Source organism: Trachemys scripta, chromosome 1 (genome assembly GCF_013100865.1).
Source record: "Trachemys scripta elegans isolate TJP31775 chromosome 1, CAS_Tse_1.0, whole genome shotgun sequence".
In the NCBI taxonomy this organism is placed as follows: domain Eukaryota; kingdom Metazoa; phylum Chordata; order Testudines; family Emydidae; genus Trachemys; species Trachemys scripta.
The window spans coordinates 28369972-28389684 of record NC_048298.1 but is presented as its reverse complement, the minus strand read 5'-3'; the positions used below and the strand labels follow the sequence as shown (position 1 = coordinate 28389684).

General features: G+C 40.9%; 1 protein-coding gene across 1 annotated transcript in view; it reads right to left on the bottom strand.

The window, feature by feature from the left end:
• The window catches only part of SLC2A13 (solute carrier family 2 member 13), a 329713-nt gene that overhangs the window by 83126 nt on the left and 226874 nt on the right, over positions 1 to 19713 (bottom strand). The window contains exon 6 of the mRNA XM_034766891.1: positions 14445 to 14565. Coding sequence (XP_034622782.1) covers positions 14445 to 14565 — 121 coding nt within the window. The remainder of the gene's footprint in view (positions 1 to 14444; positions 14566 to 19713) is intronic.

Genomic DNA, 19713 nt, shown 5'->3' with positions numbered 1-19713 from the left:
TGCCTGGTAGGCTAAGATGGAGCAGAGAGTCTGGAAGCCCCAAGTTCCAAAGCTTCCAGACTGCCATGTAGTGGGACTCCAAGGGCTTTTAGGATCCCAGCTCCCACAGAACTCACCAGGTATGCTGCTACAGAACAGAGTTCCCAAGGCTTCCAGTTCCTCATCAGAGTGCCTGGTGGTCTGATGGCGAACTGGGAACCTTGAAGACCCAGCTCTCAAGTGCTGAGGTTTCCAAGTTAGTCAGGGTTTGCAGGCTCCTGGCTTCCCTTCAGCTTGCCAGGTGGGATGACTAGGAGCAAGAGCCTGGAAGTGCCAAATTCTGAAATACTGAAACCCTCTGTGAAACGGAATGGCTTTTCTATGCAGAGTTCTACCTCCTAGACAGCTTGCATCTACGCCAGGATCAGGTGGCGCTGTTGTCCCTGTGCTGCAGCAGTTACTCCAATAACCACATGCTTGTATCACTACCAGGCTGTGGGAGCCCCTGGGAGAGCAGAAGAGGTGCCTCACTGGTTCTGCCTATAAAGGATGGCTCCCCTCTTCCACACAGCCATCCAGGGTGGCCTAGAAGAGGGGTCAAAATGAGAACAACCAGTTACAGCTCCCTGATTTTCTGTGCTAGCCCCTAACTTGTGCCATCAGGCAATGGTTTCCAAAGGACCATACATCAGCTGGAGCACAGCATGCACCTGCCACTCCTCAGACCCAAGTGGCTGCAGGGAGAGAGCCACAGGGACTGGCTACATCCACTGGGGACTCCCTTTCAGCCAGGTGTCTGTGATGGGGATGATATGGTTCATGGACAGGTAAAACTGGGGCCCTTATATTACCTGGATTCCAAGACTGTGGCTGTAACAGGGGAAATTTTTTTAACCAATGCTACTATGTTCTCATCAGAACAAGAATTAGCCAAACAGATTTGACAACTGGGCTGACTTTCTTTATAGCACTCAACATGTATTGAGGGCCTTTAAAGCACAAAAGGAGGGAATAAAAGTGAAGGGTAGAAATGAAAAGAGAGAGAAGAGAAGGACAAAGAATGGGGTGGAATGATGGGAGGGAGAGGAAATCTAGAGAGAAAAGGGGAAGGGATATAAAAAAAAATCTTTAGAAATTGAAAAGCCATTCACCACTTAGGACACTTGCAACAGAAAAAGGCAACCATTCAGTTTTTAAATACTACAACTTTAAAAGTGAAAATCATTTGGAAGCAGCTTTTATTTTATTATGAAATTAGCTTTGGAGAATGCTATTTCACAATGGGAAATCACTTGTGAGAGCGCCTGTTGGGGACTGTTGCACACAGCTTTTCTGTTACTCAGATAGGATTTTTCTACCATTAAATAAATAATTTAGTTCAACTAGAGATTAAGTGACTATATCTCCCTATTCTCCCAGGGTGAGTAGGATTCAGTTACTATTCATTTTAAGTTCTGCAATTGCTTCTTTCCTCACTTTTTTCCACTGGTTAGGGTGTTCTGTACTTGTATTTGTTAGACATTACACCTCATGCATGAACTTTCTGCAAAGTCCTTGTCAGTTTGGCTTTTCTATGTGCCTCAGAAGCACCTTAATTTGAAATGCAAATTGTACAATGCCTGTTTTTTGTGGCATGACTTACAGGGCTGGCTCCAGGCACCAGCTGAGCAAGCTGGTGCTTGGGGCGGCAGATTGTTCGAGGCGGCATTCTGCCAAATCTTAGGGCAGCACGGCTGCTTTTTGTTGTTGTTGTTCTGCTCCGGACGCTCTGTAGGGGGCGGCGGTGCGGAGAACCAGAACACCCTGCAGGGCAGTCCTCTTCCTTCCCTCCCCTCCGACCGGAGCGGAGCCCTCGCGGCAGGTGGCAGGAGGCGATACAGCGGGAGGGGCCGCATGGCAGCGCCCCTGCTGTAGCCCTGGCCGCCCCCTTCTCTCTCTCTCCCGCTCGCTTCCCCCCGCCAGCCAGTCCCCCTGCACCCGCGCTCCGGCCGTGCCGCAGGTTTCTTTAAATTTATCTATTTATTTATTTATTTGCTTTTCCGTTCTGGCCGCCCCAGTTTTTTTGTTGTTGTTGCTTGGGGCGGCCAAAAAGCCAGAGCCGGCCCTGATGTCTTAGCAGTAAAGGCCTTTTTTCAGGCAGCTTGTTCTATGGATGTCATTTCTCTTTTTGACAAGTGAATTGTCCAGTTTTTTTTTTTGCTCTGATCCTCAGTTTTGGGGTTGTTCAATTTTGATTTATTTTAAGATTTCTGAGTGCTTTGTATAGTTGATGCTGAATTTTCAACTTTGTCTTCTGAATTCTTTTATCCTCACCAATCCTTTCCAAAGACCAATTACAGAACAATATTAATATTCTCTTGTTGTCTGGTTAAGAAAATCAAGACAGGGCCTGAAAATCTATTCTGGGCTTAATAGTTCTTGTAGTTAATATACGGTTTTGTACTATCCTACCATATGGGCAGAGTACACAGTCACCCACCCAGAGGAGCAAAGCATTCTATAAATAGCAGCAGGCAGTGCTCCTGTCACGTAACCCCATTAATACAGTTACTTCCCTTAATTACCTCAGGCAAGAAATTAGTACATACTTAGTATTTCTGATTATCCCTGTGTTGCTTCCAAAGATTAACCTAAATCTTGACACTAAATAATTAAATATTTAAATTTAATTAGATTAAATTCCATTAAAAAGCAACACAGGGAGAATGTTAAGGTTGCTCTCTTGAGCAGTCAAAAGCCAAGAATCACAGGGTTGTTTGGCATGCACAGAAAAGCACCTAGTTCTTCAAGGTGTTACACTTGTGTACCTAAAATTATACAAAATATTAGGATAATATATCATGTATTTTAACAAACATAACGGTGCAGGAGAGGAAGAGTTAAAACTCCAGGTGCAACCGTAATTTTGTCATTTTCTTACTTCTGAGTGATTAACTGGACAATCTTAACACTTTCAACTTTGTTTTCTAATGAAATTTCCTAGGATTCTTTTTTTCTTAAGTCATTTTAAACTCTATGGAAGTGCTACGTTAGACACCAATGGCCCTGTCCTACACACTTTAAAATGTCTGCACAAGGCAACCTCTCCCTGTACACCTTAAGAAGTTCTGCTGTGAAGCTTAAGAGCTGTGTGGCTTTTACCTCATAGACTTTAAGGCCAGAAGGGACCATTATGATCATCTAGTCTGACCTCCTGCACAACGCAGGCCACAGAATCTCACCCACCCACTCCTGTAACAAACCCCTAACCTATGCCTGAGTTACTGAAGGCCTCAAATCGTGGTTTAAAGACCTCAAGGTGCAGAGAATCCTCCAGCAAGTGACCCGTGCCCCATGTTGCAGAGGAAGGTGAAAAACCTCCAGGGCCTCTGCCAATCTGCCCTGGAGGAAAATTCCTTCCCGATCCCAAATATGGCAATCAGTTAAACCCTGAGCATAAGGTAAGAAGTCATGCCTAATTCACTTCAAACTTTACAAGGATCTTGGTCCAGTAAAGAGCTGAGCCCTTCCTGAAGGTTAGTGAGCACCTACAATTCTCACTGATTTCAATGGCAGGTGAGGATGCTCACCTGGAAGATATACACGGCTCCAGGTCACCTACTGGAAACTTATGCATATCCCCTTCTCAGACCTCAGTCCCTCTCCTGCTTCCTCTCCACCTCAGCAGAATCCCTGCATTCCTCCCCAACTCCCTTTCTGAAAGCTGTAGTTTCCTTCACATGCCAGTGCAAATTCTGTCACTGCTCTGAAAAAATTTCTTTCAGCCCTGGTTTACTTCTTACATCCACTACAAGCACCAATCGCCCCAAAACACACCACCTCCCATAGACTTATGTCCTGATTTTACTCTGGCCAATCCAGGAGCTCCTGTTCCAGGTCTCTACCCACTCAACTTCCCTACAATCCCCCCAAATTCCTAATAAATCTCCCCAAACGTCTCCAAATATTTCCACATGAAATTACAGAAGTTAAAAATGGAAAAGATCTATCTGATTGTGGAGTCTATCTCCCTCACAGTGCAGAACATCACAGAATAATGATGGAGGCTACCATCTGCAATATGAAACACATGGAATAAGAAAAAGCTATTATAGTAAGTTGGAGACCATGCAGTTCAAAAGTAATATATTAACAACTCTGAACAGACTATAAGTTATATTGTAAGCAATTGGGGCAAGGGCTGTCTTTGTACAGCACCTAGCACAATGGGCCTCTGATCTAGGATTAGGGCCTCTAGGCACTGCTGTAATACAAATAACCAGTTATTATAATTGATTCTCTTTTCCCTTTGTACCTTATCTCTTCATAAGTTCATCCACAAAACAAATTCAGCTACCATCTCTGTGCTGATGACTCTCAAACCTACTTTTTCTACTCCAGACCTGTCTCCTTCTGTCCAACGAAGATCTCGGTGTGCTCTCTGACATTTCCTCACGGATGTCTAGCTGTCAGCTCAAGCACAACATAGCTAAAACAGAGCTCTTAATCTTCCCACTCCATGATCTCCTCATTTCCTCCTTTCTTGATCACTGTGGACATCACTACAATCCTGCCTGTCACTCAGCCCCATAACGTGAGCATTATCTTCGATTTGGACCTCCTTCTAGGTCCTCATATCCAAGCAATGTATAAATCTTGCTGATTCTTTCTGCATTACACCTCAAAGATACGGCCATTTCTATCCACTCAGACGTCTAGATCTCTTGTCCTGACTCACACTGCCTCGCATCTTAATTACTGCAACATCCTTTCCCTTGGCCTTGACAAATGCAATCTTGCCTTCCTCATTTCCAGAATGCTGCCGCAAAGATAATTTTCCTAGCCTGTTGCCCCTCTCTTTGCATCCCTGAATTGGCTCTCCCTTCTCTATTGCATCGAACATACACAGCTTGTCTTCACTTTCAAGGCTCTTCCCAGTCTATCACCACTCAATGTACCATCTCTCATTCACTATGAAGATGTCTGCTCCTACCTCCAGTTGGCCCATGATGCCAGCCTCCATTGCCCCTTTGTTAAATTTTCAAAAAAACATTTTCCTGGTTTCTCCCATGATGCCTCTAATGCTTGGGTGGAACTCCCTATAACAGTCTGCAAAACTAACTCATTATCCATCTTCAAAACCCTTTTCGCTGTGATGTCTACAAAAACAAACTTGACAATGGTTAGCCAGCTGGTGTGCTCAGACTACTGCCTATTATATTAACCAATATTATCCCACTGTTTCCTTGTGCTCCACCTTCTGTCTGAATACATCAGTTGTCTCTTGTCTTAGAGTGGAAGCACTTTGAGTCATGGACCATCTGTACAGTGCCTAGCACAATAGAGTCCTAGTCCATTACTAGGGTTCTTAGGTGCTATGGTAATATAAATAGTAAATGCATAATTACAACCACTGAATTTATTGTACAGAGGCCTTTGATAGGAACTCACTTATAGTATCTATACAATGTACACACATTTGTGACCTTTCTTTCACACATACACACACACACACAGAAAGAACATTCCACTGCCCTCTGCTGGACAAAATATCAGATCTGCTCACATGTGTAAAGTCAGCCTCTCATGACTAAAATGTACAGACAGGGCCGGCACTTCCATTTAGGCAACCAGGGCCCCAGGATTTTGGGGGGAGGGGAGGGGCGGCATTTTGCCACCCTCGGTTTCACAAATTACCTTTAGAGTATTACTTTTGTAACCCTTGTTTGTGATTAACATATTTTTAAAAATAACTCCTAGGGAATGAAAATGAAAGTGTCAGAGATATTCTATTGAATAGTGGAAATAACTGGATGTTCCCCCATTTATACAGGTCTTGACCCAAAGTCCACTGAAGTCAATGGAAAAGTTCCCATTGACTTCAGTGGCCTTTGGATCAGGATGTTTTAAATGGTTAGCTATCAAGCTCTGTGTTTTCAGTGTGATGTGAAAGGAGTTTTGCACACAACTTTCATTACTAATAGGCAGAATACCCTACACATTCTTCTGAACTGGTCCTTTCTGCCCCCTAGGATTTAAAGTTACAGTATCAGGTTTGATTTTGACCAGCAACATGCTAGCAAAAGGTTAAATGCCAACACCTGAAATGGCTTTTCCTACTTAACCAATTTCCGGATTTGTACTAAGGTCATTCTTCAGTTCTACAGCATGAGCTCTTCACTAGAATTTTAATTACATTTTGACTAGAGCAGGCAAAAGTATTCTGGAACACAGATTTGTCCCTCAATTTACTTTTAGTTCTTTTGGGCATTGGAGAGGAAAGCAATCCCTGTGTTTATCACTGTAATTCTCAGTTATTAGGATGTCTAGCAGCACTGTCTCTTCAATATCAGAAAAATAAAACAGGAATAATATTTTAAAGGATACGAGGTCTGCAATATCTATATATCACAACTCTACAAATCCTGATCACTGCATTGTAAATAACTCATAGCTATGAATTTGGGTTAGCTGGGGCAGATGTAAGCTCCAATAGCTATTTTTTCCCATACTCACTGACAGGATACCAAAGTATGAACTCCAGGTAAAACAAATTTAAATTGTTTGTTTTGCTGGGTTTTTCAAAAGACTAAAGACAATGCTATTTTATTGTTGAACTCAAACATATGTTCTTTTTCAATTAATGAAAATTTGTTTTTATGATTGTTGTTCAGCACCCAGAGAGCTTTTGTGTGTCTGGGTGCTTTATAAATACAATTATTGATTTCTATTAAATACTTAGAGCTATTAACTGTGTAATATAACTAATGTATAATATTATTAAGCATGAATGCCTTCATCTTAGTCAGTGATGCAAACTCGCTTGATGAGATTAGGAAGATTAATTGTGTGAGGATGACTCAGGCAAGGATGAACACCACAATATCTGTGTGCTGGGTACAGCAGATTGGCTCCTTTACCTTAAATGAACTCTGAAGGCAACTAGTTCTGAAAGGAACTGAACGGGAAAGTTCTTGCACTGAAATAGTGTACCCACAATGATGTGAGCTGAAGAGTTACATTCATAGATACATTAATAGATTACAAGGCCAAAAGGGACCATTGTGATCATCTAATCTGACCTCCTGTATAACACAGGCCATAGAACTTCCCCCAAATAATTCTTGTTTGAACTAGAGCATATCTTCTAGAATAACATCCACATCTTGATTTAAAAATTTCCAGTGATGGAGAATCCACCCTAACCTTTGGTAAATTGTTCCAATTGTTGTTAAAAATGTATACCTTACTTCCAGTCTGAATTTGTCTTGCTTCAACTTCCAACCATTACATTGTTTTATACCTTTAACTGCTAGACTGAAGAGCCCTCTATTATATTTGTTCCCCAGGAAGGTACTCATAGACTGTGATCATGTCACCCCTTAACTCTCTCTTTGTTAAGGTAAACTGATTCCGCCACAATAAGGCATGATTTCTAATTCTTTAATTATTCTTGAAGCTTTTCTCTGAACTTTCTCCAATTCATCAACCTCCTTCTTGAACTATAGACACCAGAACTGGACACAGTATTCATTCAGTGCCAAATGCAGAGGTAAAATAATGTCTGTATTTAAAAGTATGGACACAACCACTGTCAGTTTCAAACTGCAGCTAGTACTAAGCACAAAAACATTATTTGGGCAAAAGGTAACTCTGCATTATTTCTTCTGCACCTGGTGATCAAACCGTCAAAGAAAAACAAAAGAGAACAGTAAGGAGGAGAGACAAATGAAGGAAAGAAGAAAAGAGAGACTGAAAAATGGAACAAAATAACAATAATGGCTGTCAAAAGCTGGGTCTGTTTCTCTGAGAAGAGATGGATGGTGTGCTCATGCCACTGGATCTTTGATTTTCTAAGGGTTTGTTAAGATCTGGGAAAGATATTGCAGTGAGCTAACATGTGTTACTGAACCTCGACCTCTTTCCAAATCTGGTTAGTTCATTTTAAACCTTTTTATTTCTGAGCCAATTCATTTTTTGGAGACTGCTAACTTGCTCACTGATATATAAACCTCTCTCTGAAGCCTTGATGATGTCCATACTGTTTTGAGTGACCTTTTTCTAAACAAACTAAGGAAATACAACCTAGATGGAGCTACTATAAGGTGGGTTCGCATAACTGGTTGGAAAACCATTCCCAGAGAGTAGTTATCAGTGGTTCACAGTCAAGTTGGAAGGGCATATCGAGTGGGATCCCACAGGAATCAGTTATGGGTCTGGTTCTGTTCAATATCTTCATCAATGATTTAGATTAGGGGTCACAAACTCCCGGCCCATGGGCCATCTGCAGCCCGTGAACCTCCCCAATGTGGCCCGTGGGTCTCCAGCAGTTTTGGGGCCGGGTCTCTCCCTTGGCCCCACCTGCCACCTCTGGGCGCTCCCCGCCCCCCAGGTGATATACAATGGCCTGGGGCCCCAGAAGCAGTGAAGCTGAGCAACATCTGCCTGCTCGCTCCACGTGTCCACCGGCCCCTCCCTGTGGTCCCAGGGCAGGGCTGTGCCTCCGTGTGCTGCCCCCGTCCCGAGCACCCCTGCGGACAATGGGAAGCTGTGGGGGCGGTGCCTGGGGCAGCAGCACGCGGAGGCCCCCCGGTCCGCCCCGCCTTGGAGCCCCAGGTAAGCGCTGCAACCCCACCCCCTCCCAGAGCATGCACCCCCTCCCCACATAACCCCTCCTGCCCCCCAACTCCATCCCAGAGCCTGCACCCCTCCCCACTCCTCCCTCCCAGAGCCTGCAACCCCACCCCCTCCTCCTGCACCCCCACCCCCTGCCCCAGCCCAGAGTCTGCACCCGGCACCCAAACTCCATCCCAGAGCCTGCACCCCAGACCCCTCCCCCACCCAAACTCCCTCCCAGAGCCCAACCTCTTACCCTTTCTGCACCCAAACTCCCTCCCAGAGCCTGCACCCCAACCCCCTTCCCCAGACCGCCTCCCCCACCCAAACTCCCTCCCAGAGCCTTAGGCAGGTGGGGGGACAGATTTTTTGGGGGGGTGGAGTTTTGGGGGGGCAGCTTGTGGCCGGCATGAGTGACATTATTGGCCCGCTGGGAGGATTTGAGCACTGACACTAGCCCTAAGGTAAATTGGGTTTAGGCCCCTGATTTAGATAATGGCATAGAGATACACTTCTAAAGTTTGCAGACGATACCAAGCTGGGAGGGGTTGCAAGTGCTTTAGAGGATAGGATTAAAATTCAAAATGATCTGGACAAACTGGAGAAAAGATCTGAAGTAAATAGGATGAAATTCAATAAGGACAAATGCAAAGTTCGCCATTTAGAAAGGAACAATCATTTGCACACATACAAAACGGGAAAATGACTGCCTAGGAAGGAGTACTGCGGAAAGGGACCTGGGGGGGGGGGTCATAGTGGGTCACAAGCTAAATATGAGTCAACAGTGTAACATTGTTGCAAAAAAAGCAAACATCATTCTGGGATGCATTAGCAGGAGTGTTGTAAGTAAGATGAAAAATAATTCTTCCGCTCTACTCCCCACTGATACAGCCTCAACTGGAGTACTGCGTTCAGTTCTGGGTGCCACCTTTCAGGAAAAATGTGGACAAACGTGAAAAAGTCCAGAGGAGAGCAACAAAAATGATTAAAGGTCTAGAAAACATGACCTATGAGGGAAGACTGAAAACACTGAGTTTGTTTAGTCTGGAGAAGAGACTAATGAGGAACATGACAACAGTTTTTAAGTACATAAAAGGTTGTTATAAGGAGGAGGGAGAAAAATTGTTCTCTTTAACCTCTGAGGATAGGACAAGAAGCAATGGTCTTAAATTGCAGTAAGGGAGGTTTAGGTTGGACATTAGGAAAAATTCCTTACTGGAAGGGTGGTTAAGCACTGGAATAAATTGCCTAAGGAGACTGTGGAATCGCCATCATTGGAGATTTTTAAGAGCAAGTTAGATAATCACCTGTCAGGGATGGTCTAGATAATATTTAGTCTTGCTCTGAGTGCAGGGGACTGGACTAGAAGACCTCTCGTCCTTCCAGTCCTATCAGTCTATATTGATTTTGCTACTGAGCAATGCATCATTGTAGGAAGAGAGATGATCTGTAAATGACATTTTCTTTAGACATCTTATTTGAATGAAGCCCGGTTTGTGAGCCAACTTGAATTTGAGGAAGGAGCTTGAGAGGCAACCTACAATTTTTATTTTTTCCAATATGACCCTGGCCCAGCTCCATCTATGAATAGCAAGTTGAATTTAAAGGACAATGCAGCCTGCCAGAGTTTATATGAATGTCATTTCCACCATATCCTTGTAAATAAGGACTAAGGTCAAATTCCACACTGATTTACACTCCAAAGCAGTTCAATCCCTTTGCTCCTTTATTATTTTTGTAGTTACCGATTGTGATATTTTCTGTTCTTAAACCAAATGCAAGTATCAGTGAGTGTGGCACAGCTCTTCTATGGGGTGACACCTGTCCCCAAGCTACCTTAGAGAAAACAGCCACACATGGAAATTACTTTTCAGTCAGGAAAGCAATTGTGGGTTTTTTATTGGTTAAGTCTGTTCTACCTTCAATCTTATCCTAGCAATATCAGTAAAAGATGAGCTGGGGAATACAGCTCTTACCAATCAGCAGACAAATGGGACATGTGCAGTAGTATTTAGGTTTCTTTTATAGACACCACACTCAATCCTACAAAACAGACGTGCAAACGTAAAAAAAAAATATTCATAATCTGTACAGTGCTAGGGAAGTTTTGTTTCCCAGCAGAATATGTGGATAAGACAGTTTGTTCAACTTACTATTTTATAGACTGTATCAGAAACACACCCACACACCAACATGCATCTTACTTCCAACACTTACGGTACATCTACCCTGCAAAACAAAAACAAAACAAAAAAACCCACAATCCCACAGCAATGAGTCTCAGAGCCTGGGCCAACTGACTCAGACTCTTGTTATGAGGCTAAAAATATCAGTATCGACTTTCCACCAGCCTGCGCTCTGACGTCTGGTGAGGGGGATAGGTCTCAGAGCCCAGGCTCCAACATGTGCGGGAATGTCTACGCTGCTATTTTGAGCCTCACAACACCAGCCCCGCGAGCCTGAGTCAGTTGACCTGGGCTCTGAGACTTGCTGCTGCAGGTTTTTTTTGGCAGTGTAGATGTACCCACAGTTGGATGTTTGCCTCATAGGCCAACTCTATGTCAACATTAGGTGGGGTATGGTTAGCTTCAATACCTGCATGCGTGGCCATTAACTGAGGGCATTTTTGAAAGTGCCTCTGAGTTCTCCAGTGTGGCTACAAGGATGTTCCATTAATGGCTGGCACCATTCCTGAAGTCCTGTTATTTTTTGCTTTTGAAACACCTATTAAGAGCCCCTTATTACTTATGAGGTGTCTAATCAATGAGAGATACTGACGCAGCTGTCCTGCAGGGGTCCTCCATCTATTAGCCAAGGCAGTCAGGGAGGTAACTCCATGGTCTGCATGTCCCTAAACCTTTCACTGCCAGAAGCTGGGACTGGACGACAGGGCATGAATCACTTGATAATTGCCCTGTTCTGTTCATTCCCTCTGAAGAACCTAGCACCAGCCATTGTTGGAAGGATACTGGGCTGGAAGGACCATTTGGTCTGACCCAGTATGGCCATTCTTATGTTCTTAATTGGGAAAGAATAGAGTCCAGTTCCCTCTTCTGCTCTGCATTTCTAATAGGAGCGGAGGCAGTTAAAACTTATTTTAACCAGTGAAGTCCTGTGATAGGACTCTGAATATACAGGAAGCAAAGCTACTCAGTAACAAGGTGCCATTTTAACACAGCCACTTTTCAGAGTAGAACCAAGTGTCAAGTCTATGTATGAAGTCTATTATAGGAATAGACTTCATAGAATAGATAGAAGCTGTTCTCCTGGATTCTGTACTTGTGGATTAAAAGATTTGGAACAGAGACAGATTGGAGCTGAACTCCTCCAGGGACTCCACTGCAGACCAAATTTTTTTTTTAATTGCTTTTTCTTCACTTGAAAACTCACTAAAAACGTTAATTTTTTATTTCTATTGTCTTCGTTGGAGGAGCCAGGAACTCTGAGGTTTCATGGTACTGTGAGTGACAATGGCAGATATCAGATACTTCAGAGAAGGAAGTAAGACTCACCCCCACACCCAAATTCACAGTTATGTATAACATGCTTATGAGGGAAGATTTTCTAATCTCAGGAAGTTAGTGGTATTCTGATGACTTGAGTCAAGAGGATTGATATCCCACATACAATTTTATTCTATATAAGTGTAGACATTCTGGTTATTCGTACAAATGTCTAATCCTGTTTTGAATTCTGCTAAATTATTGGCACTGAGGCCCACAAGTTAAGTATGTGTTGTGTAGAAAACCATTTCCGTTTTTTAGTTTTAACTTTGTTGTCTTTAGTTTAATTGTGTGTCTCCTTGTAATTGTGCTATAAGAATACAAATAGGAGCACATGAGACCTTCTCTCTTATTCCAGTCACTATTTCATATACCTCTAACATGTTCACTATTATCTTTATGCAAAGACAGTTCTAGTCTTTTCAATCTCTCCGCATATGGATGTTTTTCATTACTTCTAATCCTTTTTTTCCATCTTCTCTAGACCTCTTCTATTAATATCCACTATTTGAAAGATTCTGATGAAAGCATTCCATTGATTCATATAATGGCATCCCTTTCTTAATAGTCTAACATCTTGTTTGCCTTTTTTGCCCACAACTGCACATTGAGATGTCCACAATAATAGCAGTTACAGTTAATTACAAAATCAACAATGTGTACAAGTAATTCAAATTATTCTTCCAAATGGGAATTATCTGGAATGTGCCTGCATCAAATTTCATCTGGCATTAGGTTGAAAATCACTTTGCTTTGTTAGGTTCTTTTGAAGGACCTCACAGTCTTGAGATGTGATTAACCTAAATAATTTTGTCATCTGCAAATGTTGCACCACTTAGCGTTCACCTCTCTTCCAAATGACAAACACAGATCTGACTGCACAGGTTCTAGTATGGATACTTGAGGCATCTCACTGTTAATCTCCTTCCACACCCTGCAAAGTGACCATTTTTTTGGAGACTCTTTTTTTCTATCTCTTAACTAGATCCATGTGAGAAAGAGGATGGGTAACCATCAAAACCAGGCAAAGTAGTATATGTACTCTTTGCTGAGGTAGTGAACACATAAAGGGATGATATTTGCATTCAGGGATCTAACATATGGATGGTATCCAAAGCCCTGAATTCAAGTTGATTATCACCATCTGTTCTACACTTTCTCTCAAAGATGCCCAAACCCTACCTACTCCCCATGATGCTATGAGGTTCCTCTCCCCAGACTCACTTCTAGGGTATGAAGAGCAGCCAAATGTACTTCTTGCCACCTCTTCTGACATCTTTGCCCCTCCCATTCCCAGGGTCCCACTAGGAAGGTCCTCATCACCACAGTCCTCCTATATCTCTTAGGAGTTAGTTATCCACTGTTAGTTTATTAGAATTCAAACAGAGGCTGGAGAAAATAATTGATCAGTCTGTGTTCTGCTGCTGAGACAGAATAGCAGATAGCAGGGACAGACAGCTAAATATTAGTGCCCAAATATTCTGCACACTGAATTGCATGGATATTTACTGTGTTTGAGAAATTATTCAATTAACTCAGTTCTAGAATAAACACAAGACTCATTTGTACTGCAGTCTTAACTTGTCAAGCAAAGATTCTGGATTGGAACAAGAATTGTTTCAGCCTTTATAGCATTTGAGCTCAGTCACATTTAACTAGTCTTTTCTCAATGGGACACTGACATTTTCCAGCCTGCCAGCCAAATGAATGCTGAAGAGCTCATATACAAGACTGCAATCTCCAAAGGGATAAAGACTAGCTATAGATTGTTATCCTGTGCATATCAATAGGTAAGTCAAGTCAGAAGATGCTTAGTCTTTACTAAATTCTGGGTATGCAGAAAGTCACAATTTTTGCTATCTTACCAGTTTCTATATTTTATTTACTAGGGGAAAAAAAAGTGAACAAAAACTCAAAATACAGAAAATTCTAGAATATTTTTTAGAAAAACATTCTAAATAAATGACTCATCTTTTGAAACAAAGACTGGACGCGAGCTATCTATGAAAGTGCAAGTTCAATTTACCATCGATAAAGGTTAACATGATCGTGTCTGTTTTGAATTAATCATTAATGGGTCTGTAATTATCACTATTTGAAAAGACAGAACTCTTTTTTTAAAAAACAGTAAAATAAAGGGCAAGGGGCACAAATGTTCTCTGGGAGAGCTCACAATTGTGGTGCAGTGTAACGTCTATGAACAGACTAGTAACAGCAAGCGCATTCCCTGCTTACATTAAAAAGAATTATTCAGAGCCTTGCACTCACTGAATATTAAAATTATGTGTTTTAATAGGGTTGCAACACTTGAGAAATTGGGGAAAATCTTGCAAGACATTTAAAAAACAAATGATCATGAAATCTCACCTGTAATTTGTGCAAGTAGAATTTTGACCTGAAGGATCTGTTGGGTTAAGAGTGACTCGAGGTGAGACCTGAGCTGACAGCAAAAATCCCAAAGCTAGGATAATGAGTGCTACAGTAGTACCTAAAATACAAAAATAAAAAAGATTTTACTTCAAAATACGCAAAATAATTCTTTGCTGCATAGACCTAGGTCTGGAAAAAAGAAGACACTCAATTTATATGAGCTTAGCACAGTATTTCCCCACTATGCTAATCTGTTCTATAAGGATCTTGAAAAAAAAATAATTTTGGGGGGTTGGGATCGGTGTTAAATTCAACAGCTTCTGATTTATTATCCAGATACTAAATTACTCAGTTGTTTGGTTTTTTTAAACACAGAGTTGAAGACTGTATGAATTAACTCGTATTCCCTTAAGTAACAGAAATAATGTTCAAAAAGCAGAGTTAAACAGTGGCTTGTAAATCACAATATGTCCCTAGCTCCCAGACATCCAGACCTACCTGGAAGAAGGACAATAGCAACACACTTTTGCAGCACAATATTCCTAGTTACATAGAAACAAGAAAATAAATTTGATTTTTTTCACAGAGCTCATTTTGTAGAAATGCTACCAAAAATATAAACCCACTGTTATGAATCAACCTCTTTCTACCAATCCACTCGAGCCCCCTGAATTTTCTGTGAATCTATTGTCACAATGTGTAACACCAAAAAGGGGAGGACATAGGCAAAAAAGATACATGCAATGTATTAAAAATAGTTCATTCCTGGCACAAAACTTTAGACCATATAAACTGATAACATCTTGCTCAGCCTTCACCTTTGTCCTAATAATTAACATAGGTTATTTTGCTACTGGGGAAGAATACCATACTGTGTACTATATCTTGTGTTAACTACTTCTAGTAAGTTCAATCACTGTATATCCAGATATCATATTTTATATTATGTTTGTGTTTAGATACATATTTTTCTACATACTACATATATGAAGTTGATAATCGTGATAAGTTACAAAGAAATATGATAAACTTCAGTCATTTGATGAATGAAGATATCATGCACTTTTGACCAGCACTCCTGCCCTTTTCCCAATAATCCATCTCTCTAAGACTAATTCTAAAAGCCTAAGCAACTTTAAATAGACTTTTAATATCAATCCACCAGAAAAAAATGATTTTCCTCCTCCAGATTTCACCTGTTCAAGGCTCAGGATGCACAAGAATCAACCCTACACCAGTTAAAGCTTTTCTCCAAATAAAAATAGTGTGACTTCAAAGCCTGATATCTTGCAGCCCTGCAGAGCTTGATGATATTGGAAAGGGGAGATCATGATTTTCAACTTCCCAGTAGAACTCGGCACTCATTTTTAGTCCTGGAAAGGCCACAGATATTAGAACTTAAAAATGTGACATCTTTAGGTACAGAAAAGCAATTAAAGGTAATTTTGGAGGGTTTTATGGCTCCCTCTGAATCCTGTATAGTTCTACTAATGGTGACAAAGGGACTTTGGTGTCAGGATGGAGGGATACAAAAATTAGTGCCTATAATTAAAAAATACCTCCCCAAGCCACTCCTACAGCTTTTTTTTTTTCCCCCTAAAATAGGTGGCACACAGAGAAATACATGATGGTTTTATTGAAAGCTAATTTGGAACTGTCTGTAAAACTCACGTATGGCTTCACCAGTCATGAGGAATGCAACTATTCCAAATTCATGCCGATAAAATCTTTATACTATACCACACCCTCATATATTCCTTTATTGAACTATGCATACATTTCACACACAGAAAATATCTGTATATGTCTATATGTGTAATGCAGTATGCTGTACTACACATTTATCTAACACCTTCACCCAAGGATCCGACAAAGTACTTATAATGTGAAGCTAGCTTTGACCTTATTTATGCAGAGACAATAAGTCCTTCTGTAACATATGGGGATAGATTCACAAACCACTTCACTACCATACAAGTGGAATGCAGCAGAAGTTTAGACATGCACAACAACACTATGTGACAGTTCAGGACAAGTGAAAAGTACTTTACCCAGTTTAGTCGGCATGGGGAACAAAGGTATTGTGGGCAGAATGTAATTGTATCTAAGAAGAAGAGCACAACTCACACTTTCAAAAACTCACACACACTTGTGTGTGCCTGGCTTACGCATTAAAAACTTAGTCAGATATTCTTTAAAGAACTACCCATAATATGGTTCTTATGGTTTTTAAGAAAAACATAGGTTTTCTTGAGAAAACCAATTTACAAAATATGAAAAATACTACTACCACTACTTCTCCTAATGTCCTGTGTAGCAAAGAGTGTTTGTTTGATGTATTGTATTAATAATTATATTATTCTAGTATTATAATACCATGCACCAGCATTTGCCAGCAACGTTGCCAACATGAACGTGTGTGCATTAATTGGGTGTTTTTTTGAGCACACACAGGCAGTTTACTTATGCTGATAGATCTTTCTGATGCCAAAAGCTTAAGCCAAATCAGGAAGCCTAAATCTCTGGGGAAATTATCATCATCAAAATAAAAATGTGGATTTTCAATGTATTCTATATTTGGCTTTGTGATGCTACTATGACTATTTACATCAACGGCGACAGTCCTCTGGGCGTGCTGGATTTCATCCTGGATTTAATGTACTTTCCAAATGCTATAAGCCAGAACATCAAATATTGTGAGACATGTTTCACATGGGGAACTATCATCAAATTTATATTCATTTTAAATATGCTTTGTTCATCTTTTGAGAGGTTGACCTAATAAGGAAACATCTTCCTTCATCCCTTAACCCCTTGTCCAAAGGAGGAGGAAAATATTCAGATTTGGCATATAGGCATTATATAGTATTTCATTCTGTGGAAAGTTTTCCTTTGGCTAACAACACAAACCAATCATTAATTGAGGCTAAAAAACTGTAAGTATTCTGAAGATATTTAATGTCCTCTCTATTACATAAAGCTAAAATGTTGTCATATGTACAAATACAGTGTGTCTTCAGACTGCCAAAGCCTGAGAAAAAAACTAAAACAGACACTACACCCTTCAAAATCTCTCCACATTTTACATGTAATGAACAGCCTTTGAAGATACAGAACAAAGGAAAGAAAGACAACTGGCATCAAGATATAGCAGAAGTTGGAAACTAAGTGAAGTCAGCAGCCAACCATGTTAAAATTCTGTCTGTCTTCTCCCCTTTTTTGGCAGAAAGAAGCCTATGATAACTTTCGTAACTTTTCAGCGATCTATCAGCATGGTAGGATTTTTTTAAAATGTTGCCAGCTCTTTGAAACTAGTCAAGATGCCAAGCTTCAAATGGTAAACACTCCTTTACAGAACATTGGCAGAGAATGGAAAAAGTCCATAGCTAGTCCAATAAATGTCAAGGCATTACCGCAAGACAGTACTTAATGTGCGTATTGTTACACCTATGTAATGTTTAGAAATAATACTTATGACTTATACAGTGCTTTTCATAACTTCATACATTTGTGCGCAGTTTTCAAATTTTTCTTGCGCTTAGCTTTCATATATCCAAGCAGCCAGTGAGTACTGTCCTCATTTTACATATTGAGAGGTGACAGCAGAGAGGTTACCCACAGATGCAGCACCAGTTGTAACCAGGTTTAGAGTTCAAGATTTTCCAATTCCCTTGAAAGGCAGTTCAAAGTAGCAGAGTGAAAAATGCACACTTACAAACATAACAAAACCAACTATTTGAAACATTGCCCACCAGAGGATCTAAAGAGCAACATAGGACCTAATGTTTATTTATTAAGCATCTCTCCTGCTAAAATGCTCTGTATGCTGCACAGACAATTAAAATACAATAATAACAGATATGCAAGAATGAAATCATCATAGAATATCTGACTTACAAACAAACCACTGCCTCCCCCGACCAAATCCTAAAAGCCAAGCACCACACGAAAAGCTCTAAATAGTATTTCGAGATGGTATGTGATCTCAGTCTCAGCTCGAGGGGAGTCAGTATTGCATTTTTCCTTTTTTTAAAGGCCACAGTATAAAGATGACTAAAAGAAACACAACACTAATTAAAATGACTGAAAGAAGGCAACCCAGTACAGAGAAGGGACCTAGAAAAGGACATCTTTACATACTAATTCTGTTCTGCATCTAAGTACCATAAAACCAAACACTCCTTACAGTATTCTTCCTGGTTTTACTACAGTGGCCATCTGCTCTTTTACTAAACTGCTTTGTGAGAGATGTTTGCATGAACATTTTCAAATCATTGATCTTTGAATATACTAGTCAGAGGGCCTGGTCACAAAGGGCCCAAAAATTCTAGAGGCAGTGACTAAAGCCTGATGGTCAGGACCCAAAAGGATCAGTTTGTAATTCTGGCACTGAGACACTGAAAAATACACTATGCCTAACACAGAGTACAAGATTAGTATTGCGTTATTGCAAGAAATAGGCTTAAAGTATTTTGGGAGTAATAATAAAGTAATACAATTCTGCTTTGTTCTGCTTTTGTTCATGCCCCATTATAACATTTGATAGCCCACACAGAAAAAGAATGACTATCAACTGAGTAAATAGCATGAGATGACAGAGCTAGACAAATTCACACAACCTTATATATTGCTGTAAGAGTGAAATACAGTAAACAGTTTGGGGACTAAATGAGTGGCCTTGTCTGAATTCAGTCACAAGCAATGAAGTGCATATTATTTTGATGTGTGCTTTAATCTGCTAGGAAATCTAAACAAAGGTCAACAGCATGAAAGCTATCAGCAACTCAATCCAAAGAATAAAGGTGGATTTGATAAATCAGTTTCACATCTAGGGAGCATGATCAGCTGTATAAGCCATGTGTCGAGAGATATGGAAAAATAAAAGATGCAGGTTGCAGAGACGTGAGTGAGTCATTCAACATTAACTAGTGATTGCAACAGAGGGTTGCTAACATGGAGACCATTCCCCATGCATTTACAATTTTAAACTTAAACTTATCTGCTTGAGCTAAAGTTGAAGAAGTACTTTCTCAGCGTTGCTGTATTCAATTATGCTCATACAGGTTTTTACACAATACTAAAGATCACAAGAATGCAAGAAATGTACCCTGCTATCCCATACCATTTTGTCTCCTGCAATGTCATTAAACTGCCTGCTGTGGGGAGCAGCTAAGTTACTTAGGGTTACCATATTTCAGCGAGCAAAAAAGAGGATGGGAGAAGCCCCGCCCTAGCCCCGCCCCTGCCCCTCCCACTTCCCGCCCCC